At 42.8% G+C, this 14,043-nt stretch overlaps 1 protein-coding gene across 2 annotated transcripts in view; it reads right to left on the reverse strand.

The window, feature by feature from the left end:
• Nucleotides 1-14,043, reverse strand: part of LOC138503501 (embryonic protein UVS.2-like) — a 235,899-nt gene that overhangs the window by 129,360 nt on the left and 92,496 nt on the right. For both annotated transcript variants that reach the window (XM_069623283.1, XM_069623282.1), the window contains 3 exons: nucleotides 13,426-13,479; nucleotides 7,432-7,572; nucleotides 5,675-5,789 (listed from right to left, as the gene is read on the reverse strand). In XM_069623283.1, coding sequence (XP_069479384.1) covers nucleotides 5,675-5,789; nucleotides 7,432-7,572; nucleotides 13,426-13,479 — 310 coding nt within the window. The remainder of the gene's footprint in view (nucleotides 1-5,674; nucleotides 5,790-7,431; nucleotides 7,573-13,425; nucleotides 13,480-14,043) is intronic.

Below are 14,043 nucleotides of genomic sequence, written 5' to 3' on the forward strand. Positions count from 1 at the left end.
TACACATTGGGTCCATTATGTAGCGCTTGGTTTGAGTGAGTGAATGTTGTTAAGCACTATAGAGAATGCATGTAGCTGGCTCTGGAGCCATTCAGAAGCTGTTTGTTCTGCGGAGACATTGTTTTGAGTTACACTGGTACATGAAATGTAAACAGTTTCTTGGCAGGAAGGTCGTAACTTTTCCCAAGTAGAAGGGAATGAGAGGGCCTGGCGTATCAGGCCCTGGGCCTGCTCGCAGACAGACAGAAAGGTGGGAGGCAGTGAGTGGGCACACAGACATAGAGCGTTGTGGAGAGAGAAAGGGATTTTTAGCTTGCAAAGAGCTGACAATGGATGGGAGCATGGTTTTGTAACACAGAGGAGAAGGTCATAGGACATGTACAAGATATGCTCTGAAATGTCACGATGACGAGAACACACTGAACTAGGGAGTACAAGACTGATGTTAACAGACCTTTAGGCACTGTCCGCTTTTAGAAATGCTGGTTTGACAGAAAGAGTGAATACTTGATGTTACCATCGAGATATATGATGTGATTTGAAACTATAACTGGGAGCCTGAAATGAGCAGTAGAGAGAAGCTTTTGGAGAAGCGTTTCGGATGCAGTTTGGCAGACCAGCTTAGGAGATCGGAAGCATTCTGGGAAGCAGAGGGGAGAGAAGAGTCAAGATCAATCTGGTAGAGTGACCAGCAGATGCAGATCGGTGGGGGCTGCGTACAGTTGTTGCAAATGGGGAGTTTGAGGCCTAACTGATAAGACACGTGCAAATGGGGAATTAGGACATACACTCACACAGAGCTTTTGGTTTGATGGAAGGGGAGATCAGACAGGGATTGTCTTATGAGAGAGAGTGTGAGGTGTGGTGGGGATTGGAGAGGAATGCTGGCACTTGCCATATGTATTTTGCTGTTAGCGGTTGTTGTTATTAGGCTGCAATGCATTATAGATCCACAACTCTCAGAAATGAAGCATCTTACACCATCTTTCGCATATGTTGTTAAAACCAAACTGTTGAATTAATTTGCATAACAATTTCATAAACCTGGTTTCTGTTCCAATGTAACCAAGGGACATACTGTATACCTCGCTTCCTGAAACTGACCTATACTTTGTATTGTACCCTGCACTCAAATGTCTGCATTGTCATTTCTCTGTATTACCTCTGCAACTAAGTATGTTTTCTGCAACAGCGCCACAATGCCTAAGGGCCGATGTGCGCTTTACAAATGGAAATAAATAAATAAATTGCAGGTTTTCGCAATTTCAGTGTGCAAAGTAGGTGAATTTGCAATTCTTCCCTCTGCAGTTGTGTTTGCTCCGTTCAACAAAATCCAGATGCCAGTATATGCAGCTCTACTCAGGGTGTGGGGAGGATTATTCACCTGGAGAAGTGTTTCAAAAGCAATAGACTTGCTCCAAGATCCAACATTTCTGGTGAAATGAGAGAATCCAGTGCTGTCTCCAGTTCATCCCATGCAATTTCTAGAATTTAATCGGGGCACAGTTTATGCTTTTCTAATGTTTGAAATCCAGAAAGGTTACCTGATCAGAAGGGTGTTCTGTGAAGTCATGGGAAACAGTTGTATCTTTGTATGGAAGACAGTGAGACTGGTCAAACCTTTGTCTTCTTTTTCACGTCATGCAGTTAAAGGATGAAGATGAGCCACCTCGGTGTGTTGGCCCTTATGTCAGATGCAAGGACATAAGAACAGAGACGGTCAAGCCATATGTCAGCTTAAAAGGGGACAGCTACTTTGCAAATGCTCCCTATCTCGTCATAGAGTGTGACACAAGCAGGTGCAGATGGGGAGCCACATGTGGGCTCTATCTGCTGGGTGCAAGCGGTCATCAGAGAAGCTAATGATGCTGTGTTGATTGAAACTTCCGGCGGATTACTTGTTAATTAAAAGGTTGATATGGCACTGAATGTGTTGCTGCATGCTCCTTCATTTAGAAAGAATGCCCACATTGCAGCACATTAATCATTTTGGATTTGGCATCTAAGATTCTGCTGCAACTGGCAATGGAATTCTGGCTCTGCTGCTTAGGCGGGGGATCGGGGTGCAGACTGTCTATCTCCCACAGCTGAACGGTAACACTGAATCTGACTGTGGCTCTAAGAAGGTGTAGTTATCACTGCTGATTAATCATTCAGACTCTAGTTTTCATTCATGCCCCTCGTTGGTCTGATTCTTCTGAACATTTCATAACGTTGGTTGTTAAAGTAGTTCCTGGAGATTTCAGTTTTCGTCCATGGTGAATTAGCACTAAAGTCCTGTTTCACAAAAGTATTGATTTTTCATTTTTCGCCCACCTAAACCTCCATGGGACTGAATTTCAAGTGCATAACTATGAAACAGCCCAAAGGACGTTTTCCTTATTTGGCGAGCACCCAGAACCTACTCCGTGCTGTGGCTTTAGAGAAACTATTCCAAAAGAGACATGGGTAGTGAGCATGTGTGAGTTGGAGAAAATGAAACTATTTTGTTAGAAAATGTAAACTTTGCATTTGATTGGTCAAAAGCTGCTGACATTTTATTTTAAAGAAGACATCAGCTTTTGCCAGAACATCACATTCAGAGATAGTGAGAGAGGGGTATATGCAAACAGAGATTGGTAACATGGACAGTGAGTTACTGAGAAGCACACACAGAGAGAAACAGGAAGACACAAAAGAGGCTGAGAAACATATATAAAAAGAAATGATACACCATATGCAGATAGAGAATAGGACACATGTAATATTGTAGGCAACACATATGGACAGAAAACGTGAGACACGGACATGGAGAGAGTGAGAAACAAATGCAAATGGAAACTGTACAACACATGCATAAAAAGACTGGAGCCACGTTCAGAGTTACTGGAAACGACATACAGAGAGAAGCTGGGAGATACATAGAGAGAGACTGAGAAACACATACAGTGACTGTAAAGCACATGCAGACAGATAACACATACAGATAGGTGCTGGGAGACATACAGCGAGAGACTGAGGAATACTGACAGAGACTGTAAAATACAAATAGACAGAACATATGTAGAGTGAAGCTGGGAGACCCAAATAGTGAGATACTGTGAAACATGCAGACAGAGAACATATATGGGGAGAAGCAGCGAGACACATAGCTAGAGAATATGAAATGCTTACAGAGACTAAAACACACAAAGAAAGAGAACACATGCAATGAGAAGCGGACGATAAGTATAGCTGGAGAGTGAGAAACACATACAGACAGATAACACAAACAGATAGGTGCTGGGAGACATACAGAGAGAGACTCAGAAAAACAGACAAATAGAGACTGTACAACATGTACAGATAGCGAGCACTTGCAGAGAGAAACTGGGAAACACATATAGCGAGAAACTGAGACACATGCAAACAGAGATTGTGCAACACGTGCATATAGAGGATGCCGGCACATGCACAGTTACTGCAATCCACATACAGACAGAAGCTCAGAGACACATGCAGATAGAGAAGGGGATCCATACCATGACTTTAAAACACATGCAGACAGAGAACACATAGCGAGAGACGCTGGGAGATGAATATAGCGAGAGACTGAGAAACACGTACAGAGACTGTAACACATACAGACAGAGAACACATACAGAAAGAAGTGGGGATATACATATAGCTAGAGCCTTAGAAACATGTACAGAGACTGTAAAACACATGCAGACAGATAGTACATGCAGATAGGTGCTGAGAGACTGAGAAATACTGACACACAGAGACTGCAAAACAAACAGAGAGGACATGCAGAGAGAAGCTAAGAGACATATATAGGGAGAGTCTGCAAAAAACAGACAGAGACTAAAACACATACAAACATAGAACACATGCAGAGAGAAGCTGGGAGACATAAGTAGCGAGAGACTGAGACACACATGCAAACAGAGATTATGTAACACCTGCATATAGAGGATGAAGGTACATGCACAGTTACTGCAAACCACATGCAGACAGAAGCTGGCGGGGAGACGCGTACAGATAGAGAATGAGAAACACACAGGGACTGTAAAACACATGCAAACAGAGAAAACATACACAGACTCCGAGAAGAAGAAAACACATCCTGAGAGTAATTGGGAAACACCTACAGATCGAACTAAGAGACATATAGAGGGACTGTAAAACACATACAGACTGATACTGGGGCACACGTGGAGAGAGAAAGACTGTAAAACACTGGGAACATATATAGAGAGTAGGGCTGTACCGAATAGCATATTTAGTATTCAGCCGAATACTGAATAGTTTTTCATCTATTCGGCCAAAGCCGAATATGAAGCCAAATAGTTGCTTTATTTAATAAATCATGTTACAAACTTCAAAAAACACACTTGTTAAATAAACAAATAAAGCAACATTTTAAATGCATTCCATACTTTTATTTCTCTTCATTGTAATTAATGTAGCATCTTTATTTAAAGCATAAAAGCCAGAAATAAAGAAGATTTAACTGAAATGAAGTGACCAAATGTACAGATGATTGTTGCATATTCAGTGCCAGTTAAGGTAGGAGGCTTCACAAATGCAAAAGGACTGCCTTTGTGAATCAGATGCATTGCATTCTCTATCCAGTTGCAAAGTCGATGCGGTCGAGTTTCGAAACTTCTTTGCAGCTCACATATAAATGTATAAAATGGTTCATGTCGGCTCGTGCAGGACACAAGTCAAGTGGAAATCTGAAATGCGTGATCTCCTCCTCACAACTATTCACCCCACCCAAACAAATGCTGCTCACTTTTCACTTATCTTAGCCACTCCTTCTTGCCAATACACAAACATATGCAACTTATCATTCCTGATACATTATCAGATAATGTTAAACTCAGGACTCAAGTCCTTAAAAAACAATAGGGGGACTATGTTGTACGCAATGGGAAATGACATGACAGGAACTGAAAGTATCTATACACATTTCTTTCAGTTTGACTTTTCCAACTGAAAAAAAGTGCACATTGCATATAAACATTTGCCAAAAGAAATGATTTTCCTGTATTGTTGCAGGCTACGTATAAAAGATGAGCACTTTTTATGTCTAAGAATCTGTAACAAAACATGCCCTAAAGAGCAGATAACAATATAAGATATTTTTCAGTTGTGTGATAGCAATTTGTCTGGTCTAATTCTATTTAGTTTTGCAAACTGAAATATATATTTGCCTTTCTGAGTTCATGTTGCATTGTATTCAAATGAGAATGTCAAAGTATTCGGCAAGAGCCGAATAGCAAGAAACTATTCGGCCGTAGCCGAATAGCTTTTTTTCAGCCGGAATTCGGCCGAATACTTACTCGAACCCAAAGTTCGGTACACCACTAATAGAGAGTAACCGGGAAGCACATACACATACAAATTGTGACACACATAACGCAGACTGGAAAGCATACAGTAGGAAAATGTAAATCGCAATCAGGCAGAAACTGATAAGCACATACAGAGAGTCTGGGAAACAAATCTAGAAATCAAATGAGGGAAAAATGCAGGGAAGGTCTGGGAACCACCATCACAAAAATGATACAAGTGTTGTAAACACATGCATGATGTGCACTGTTTATCGATTTCAATAGTGATTGCATTCAGTTCAGAGGTATTTTATCCGTTGTATTTCCAAAAAAAGAACAGTGCCTTTGTAATGAAAATGATATGTGAGACCTACCCACTCCCTAAGGCGATGTTCACGTAGTCGGTTTCGCGTGTGCGGGGTACAAAATTCACACAGGTCATTGTTTTAAACTCCTCCATTGCAGCAGAGAATAAAAAATTGTAGTCACCTGGGGGAGAAAGGAAGTTAAGACTTTCATTTGAAGCAGCTTTTTGATAACACCTGTAGATTCAACCTTTCGCTCCCAAATTGCCCCAGAAATGACCAGTCAATACAAATGATAAACTACTTGGAGTTTAGTGAACCGTTACAAAATAATTCTGAGAAATTTGTGTACACAAATTTAGTTAAAATGATGTGAGAACAAATCGTCAGCACATGTCTCATGACAGACTAAGCCAGCTAGAGAGTGTCTGTTCTCAAATCACACCCGCTGATACCCAGAAACACATTCCTCTGTGTCGACAGAGTCAAGGACTAATAAAATAGCAATTGTGGATATATGCAATGTCAATATCACACTTATACTAACCTCACTCAACTGTTCAAATATGTCAATTACACTTGCTGCTCTCTTGGTTAGGAAAAACGGTGTTTTTCATTAATTGTTTTTATGTTTTGTGTAAACGAAATGCATTATTGTTTTTTAACATGTCAGTCTCTTCTATAGACTAATTAAAATATGTTGATCTCTATCCTTCTCTCTTGTTCTATTTGGATCCAATGACCAATATGACTGCTAACACTTAGCGCAACCAAGCACATCTAGCATGTGTATGGGCGGGTAGCTGTACTCAGTGGCATTCCTGTTGATAGATTGTTTGCACTTGGTCCTCAGCCACACAGCCCCCTAAAAAAGAGGACTTTTCTAGCTCAAAACCCTTGACCTACTACTGTTCATTGAGACTGGACATCTGCACAGGCATCCTTACCTGGAGAACCAGCTTCCCCTCTCAGCCCCACCTCTTCGAACACTTTGCAATTCTCCCACTTTTGGGGAGGTGAACCCCAGTTCCCGGAAAAACACGGCAGTTGTCCCTCACTAGAGTGACAGACGTTGCAGCCGTTATATCTTGGCATCTGAATTGGAGACTGTCCAAATGATTACATACGGTTCATGATAACACTTTCATATCCGTGCGAGCGTTGTAAAAAATGTTTTAATGGGAACGAAGCCCAGCCTGCATTATACATTTAGTGATCCAAGCACGCAAGTCTTTTATCACAGACATGTTTGTGAAATATAAAGATATAAAGATATGGGAAGTCATGTCCATAGTGTGATGGCAACAACCCCGCAGGATAAACTCAATAACAATCTATGACCCGAAATACAAGGCAGTCCCACACTGAGGGGTTCCTCTGTTTCAATTATTCTGAGTCTACTTGTTTACAATTAGAAAACAAGGCCCCACTAAACAAACAGGAGCTTTGGGGTGGCTGTAATCCCAGGGGCAGCATGGTAATGAAGACTGAGGAGCTCTGTTTGTGCCCCACCTAGTGGTAACCATTGCCAAAGAGCTACATTGCCACCCATCTTGTGAACCAGCCCAGGATCATGGGATTTTTGTCAGACCACAACTGGTCCCTTCTTCTTCTTCACCACCCTGCATGCCCAAGCCCCTTTGATGGAAGCCAGAGAGGAAACTCCATGAAAACAGCAGGACACGGCAGCCAACATCGCTTCAGGGGACACTTCCGGTATGGATCGAGGAGCTCATTCGTAAGTGAAAAGACCATCATTCCTGGCAAGTTATCCCCAGAAGAGGAGAGAACATGTATTATAGTCTTGATAAAAGTATTGCACTTACCAAAATCAGGAGAGAGGACGTAGGGAACCAGAACTTTACCACCACTGGATTTGGGCCACAGGCAGTTGTTATTTGGACAGGCAATGGCATTGCGGGGATTTATGAGAAGAATATCCACATCCTTCAGTGGGACCCTGGCACCTAAAGAGATTAAAAAGGGTGATTAGTCTTTTATCTGAAATATTGAGATGATTTTTGGTACAGTTCTTTTAACCACCTTTGCATGAAACACAATGGAAATTAAGCACTGATAAAGCCAACAGTTGTGGCTTTTACATAGGCATGGGATAGGCATTTGCTTAGTACTGCCATAATGATATGAGATGGCAACAGCTGGAAAATGGTGCGAGTATCTGGACATATGATGGCAGCCCTTGGTAAATGTTTATCTTATACCAAAACACAAGACAACACTGTAGACTTTAGCAATGCATGTTTTAACAGGATTTAACTGGGAGTAGACACATATTATCTATATATAAAGTGGTTGAAGGCACACCAGGTTAAGACATTTGTAATCCAGTAGGCGCTCAGTTATAGCAGCAATTAAGACATATTGGGCCTGATTCTTGGATTATTTGGCCAAAAAATGGGATTCGTGTGCCATTCTGCCTGCAAATCCCTGTTTTACTAATGGGGATTTGCGGGCATAATGGCGCACAAATCCCGTTTTTTTTGGAGCAAATAATCCATGAATCAGGGGCTAACTCTCAGAAGACTTCTTTGAAGTACCACTGGCAGACATATACAGCACACCTTTTGATTGTATTGCATGATAGAGCTAGAACCTAGGGGAGGAGCAGGTAATGGAGGGTAAATGTAGGGATTAGCATGGCCATGTGCGGTTAGTGTGTGGGTACATAGCCAAACAACACCAACAGGCTACGTGTCCATCCTCAGATCCTACGTCCCTCCTATCTGTACTCCAATACAATCCTTTGACATCAAGGGTGCATCTAAAGTGCGATTTAAGACCCATATCGAAAAAACATAAATAAGGCACCTCTACTATTATGGTGACTAAGTAGTGGAACTCACTATTCATAAGAATCTGGTCCTTGTATGACATGACATTTCAATGAGCCTACGTAACTCAAAGAAGAAATCATGGCACATAGCTCTGAAATGGTGATACTAACAAAAACGTATCAACCAAATGCAATAGGCACCTGCCCCAAATTAAGAAATGCTCATGGGTAGCTCTAGAATCCAAAATGGTGGCAGGCCATATAATAACCTCAAACAATGTGGGTGACACTCTCACATCCCTCCATTCTCTCCATACCCCACTCTTATTTTGTCCACCACATCCAACTGCCTCGACTGACAAATGAGTACCCATCGTTAGCATCACCAAAGCACTTTGCACTCCAACCAACCAGTTTTCTTCTAAAACCGACAAAGTCTTACCCGAATCACCTGCCAGAATAAAATGGCAGGATGGTCGGTCAGTGGTTAGGGTGTAACATGAGTGAAGGGCCAGTGTGGTTCTGAGGGAAATGTTCAAAGAAACGACCTCCCCCTCTTATTCGAAATGGGTTCAGCAACAAGGTGCTATGCGATCCAAAGTGCAACAAATCCCAAAGTCTGGGAGCAAGTGCAAAGGTCTGCAGAATGAGTGTGGGGGAGGAAAAAAAGGGACACAGGGATTTCCCCAAAAGTGAGGGGAGATCCATAGCATCGCTGGCTGCAGAGAGACCCTCCAGTATTTTGCCATGAAGCAACGTGGAGCATTCCATTAGACTGCCAGCGGAACTCCATCAGCATTGAGGGACACTGGAGTCGCTCCACCGTAGTTCTCATCTAAGAACCATCTCCTTATCCACTCCCTCCGGTCAGTGAGTCCCAGGGAGCAAGAACACAATAGTGAGATGAGATATAACGCAGAGGAGATTGAAGGTTAATCAAAGTCACGAATTCCAAACCTTTCAAGTTTAACCCAACCACCATGGAAGCACACAACGGGCAGGTAGGGAAGCTACACAAGGGGGCAGTTTGATCTCTTTCCCAACAACCATTTTTTTTTTTACAACAGTTTGTGTCTTTTAACCACCCCCCACCCCACAATGGGTGTGCATTTTTTAAAACTTGCGTCAATTTAGGAAATGTGCAGACCACTTTATTCACAAAGGTGACATGTGCATTTCTTGGGGGCTGTATGACAGTGCAAAACTGTCCAGCTCCAGGCATACATTAGAGTCGGAAGCACATTACAAACACTAACGTATAACAGGGTCCCAGCACACCACATTCCACAGTGGCAAGCCCTTAAAAAGCCTGCAATTGTGAAATGTAGTTAAACAAATAAAATCATCTCAATCCTTGTTTTTGGGATGTTAATGCAAGTGTGACAGCAGCATGTCAAACCACTGCTGTCTCACAAAAACCAGCCACAACCATGAGAGAGTCACAAATGTCCCTGTCATGTGTTGCACTCTTGTCCGTGTTCCCAACAGGCACATGGGACTGTGATTGTTTTCTGCACATTTCAATGTGAATCCCATTTATGAATTTAAATTGTGCATTGAAATGCCCTGAAAAATGCTCACTTATTGGGGCAATTGCACAAAGGAGGTGAACATGGCATTTGAATGTGTGGCACATCTTTTGTTGGCGCGTGTGATAAGATGCACTAGAGATTCTCTTGCAGCAAGTGCTCTCTCTATTTGCACCGAAAATAGTTTGGAGAATCCGACCCTCTGTCGAATGGGACTGGGGAGTTGCTTTAAAAAATGAAAAAATGCTTGGAGTTCTGTGTGGTGCTTAACATTCCGTTCTGGAGTTTCAACAGAATTATTTAGGTGCTAATAAACATTTATTTTAAATATTGCTTGCGGTAGTACAATTAAGGGAAATAGTGTTTTCCATCCTTTTTCTAAGTTCTTGTTGCATAAAGGGACAGGGAAGGTCTTTCAAGAAATGTAAAAACCATACATGTCTTAAGCCTATGCACTGCACAGTAATTTTTCGAATGCTGATAAGCATTTATTGCATATTCTGCTCATACAAGTAGCAACAGTGTTTTTTGCTATTTCTATGAGAACGACCAAACAGTCAAATACCTGTTATCAGCGCTTCTGAGGTTATTTTGTGGCTTGTGCATGAAAGAAGGACCTCGTGGGCACTAGGCATTTTTGGGCTGTGCTATTACGAGGCGCTTATGCGTCACCTACAATCTGACACTAATGCACTGGGGTGATGGTAAAATGGAGATGGCATATTAGGAGGGACACAGCTGGTTGGTGTTTGGCTATTTACCCACCCATTGACTGCCCATGGTCATGCAAATCGCTATGGTCATTTCGACCCACTATGAGCCCCCCACTGCCCAAAACACATCCCCCTGCGATCTCTTTGAGCTTGCTCTTTCAAGCAGTAACAGCAAACGTTAGCCTTCCAGCATTATTTCTAAGCAGTCTGTTGAGAGTTAATTGCTTAATTGCAGCTGTAGATGGCTACTGGTGCACTAGAAATGCCTTTATTCCAAGTGCGCGTTTAGTCACTTGATTTATTTCTCTTCCATGCACTGAAGTCCCGTTAAAAACAAGCAGCCACAAAGCCAACAGGTTTGGCGTGATCCATTAGGCATTTGCACGATACTGCCATGATATACCCACGTAATCACTCCATTTTTCAGCTGGTACGATCTAATGGCTAGGTAGTGCCATCATCCTGGTGCCTGGCAAATGCATGTTTCATACCTTTGCCAAAAGCCCAAACTGTTGACTTTGCCAATGCTTGTTTCATTTTCTTTATGAACTGTCACAGTCCCGTTAAATATAGAAAACATAACAATGTGCAACGGGGCATGGAATGTCCTTGAATAAATGTTTTACATTGCCTCAATCCCTGTCTAGAACTTCTTCCTGTGCAGAAGCATCCTAATTACTTAAAATAGCATTAAAATAGCAGTTTGGCAGGAAGTCACGAATCTTCAATTAGCGATATTGTGTCATCGTCCTGTAATCAATCATCCACTGATGCCATTTAAAAGTCCTGTAATATGGGCGGGTATTATTAAAAGTGCAGGTGATGGCATCATTTAGGCATTTGAGGCAACACCTGTCGTATTATAACAGCACCTGCACAGGAGGGCACATACAGTGTTGGTGATTATACCAGCAATATGATGGATTATTGGGGCATTTGAGGGTGCACTTGGTATATTGAGTCCAACTTGTTTCTATCTGTGAGGTCGATCCGTTCGGTTCGGTCCGGCATACCCATCCAGACTTCCGGTGCTGGGAGTGATGGAGAGTGCAACGCATGTCTTTGTGATCATTCTAGAGAAGTGTGTCTTTCCGTGACATATGTGAGAGTGTGTGTCTTTGTGTCTGATCAATTCTGAGGGAAATACTGCACCTTATTTGTAAATATGCATGAGGATACGACTGGCCAAAGTGTATATTTATTGATCTCCCAAAGCCGCATCCACACCCATTCTCATGTAGTTACCCAAACAACCATGCCACATCCTCCACTGGCACAATGTGTGATCTTATGCATGTGGCACGTGAGACTCTACTAGTTTTAGAATATCCTTAGATGCGCCAAAATGCACCTGGATTGACCTAGCATTTTTACAGGTGTCTTTGCACATAGCCGGACCATATCCCCCTTCTGCTATGGTTTCTCCCCTTACATCTCTCCCTCTTCCCTCACCCACTACCAGTTGAAAATATTGCTCACACGCAGTTTTAATTTGGAATGTTTACACCAGTTCAGCCCTGCCGCAAAGACGAATCTGCCCCCCCCCCACCCGTATTACAGGACTTTTAAATGGCATCAGTGGATGATTGATTTCAGGACGATGACACAATATCGCTAATTGAAGATTCGTGACTTCCTGCCAAACTCTATTTTAATGTGTCAGACAAGCAGAGGGGGCCGAAGATGCACGAGGGTCCACTTCAACGTGGTGTTTGGAATCCTCTCGTCTATGGCTAGAAAAACCTGCCTGTCCTGCATAAATTAACAACAAAAATGCACTGATCTGGTGCAGCTGAAGGTTTCCACATGTAAAGGGGCTGCGGAAAATGGTCAATATTTTTTTAGGCATCGGCAGGCTTAGTCCGGAGCACATATCTGATCAAAGCGTAATATACTACAAGAAATGGGGAGACTGCATTCAGTGTAACCTAGGTACATGAGTTCAGTTTGGGGAAGCAGCCATGTGGGCCGTGCATCGAAGTGGCATAACGTGATCCACACCTAGCACTTCATTAATCTCTAAAATGATTCACATCCCCACAGCAAAAAGCAGAAGGAGAGTAAATCATTTCCTTGCTAACAACATTTTTGGAGAGGTCGGTCTTTGACCAGCAAATGCACACTTAAAATGACACAGCCCTTACTTTGTGAGACTGACAGGAATATGTGCCCACCAAAGCCCCCCCGCCCCCTTTATGGTTTCTTTCTGTGGTAAAAGTCCAGCTAAAGTGGCAGTGGTGTAGGTTGTTAATAGCTGCAGATTATCACGGGCAGGCGTGTGGGTCTCTGCACAGCAAAATAAAGGAAGTCAGCGAAGGGGGTTGTGGGTGGAGCCAAAACCCCAAATTGCTACTTAAAAGTTACTGAGCTTTCTTTTTCAGAGTCACAAAGCCCCCCTGCCCCAAGTAGCACGAGTCTATTTTAACTGAAAAAATTAAGGACCCTAATACTGGGCCTGCAAATTGCTTTTGTGGGTGCCAGGTCTCCTTGCAACATGGAGGTCTCAGTTCATAGTATCCCAGCCATGAGCACATCAGCCGGTAATGTCGTCATATGCCCTGTGCTCCATGATTGGGGCAGAGGCTTCACTCACAGGAGGCGCAGGTATGACGACATGTACACCTGGTTCTGAATCACTCTCCTTAGTACCTTTTGCAGGGATCATGATGAGCCTACTGCACAAGTCACACTCGCTGGATGAAATGTAATACACAGTCCTAGTATCCCACTCCTTCCCACATGTGTTTCTGGTTTGTATTGGGGTCTTAACCACAACTTCCTCACCTCTATTTGCTGCTATAATCCTAGCGAGGACGTCCTCAGTTTCATGTCCAGCTCCTGAAAGAGAAAACAAAGGGTTACATTCCTGACACATTTACGTTGCAGAGATGGGCTTAGCCCCCCTTGAAGAAAGCAGCCAGGCTTGGCACTTACAAGTATGGGAATACGCAGGGCTTTGTGTGGGCCGGGGCTAATCAGGGGTGAGCCCTGACATTCTTAAAAAACTGCCCTTGAGCTGGGTTTCCTTCACTCTGCCATGCATATTACCCAGCATGATGTTCTCTGAATAAGTCCCCCACACACTGTGCAACTGAGTGTATGGTAGGGAGGCCACCCTAGAAAAGAAGGATGTTCAGGGTACCCGCCTGGCTGCTAAAGCAGAAAATCTGGCACCTGACTGTCAAGTACAACTCTCTCCAAATGTGTATCCATGATCCGTAGTTTGCTGTCCCTTTACTGGTAGAGTGTTATAATAATTTAAATAAGCAGAAAGGCCTGTGTTTGTTATGTGCTCAGAAAGGGTGAAGGCTTGAATCACTGTCACTGATTTGCCATATATAAATATATCTGTGCTCCTTATGTTCCCAAAATGCTCTTGGATTTTATGCAAAGGACCAAGTA

Source organism: Ambystoma mexicanum, chromosome 11 (genome assembly GCF_040938575.1).
Source record: "Ambystoma mexicanum isolate Mex_15411 chromosome 11, UKY_AmexF1_1, whole genome shotgun sequence".
Lineage (NCBI taxonomy): Eukaryota > Metazoa > Chordata > Amphibia > Caudata > Ambystomatidae > Ambystoma > Ambystoma mexicanum.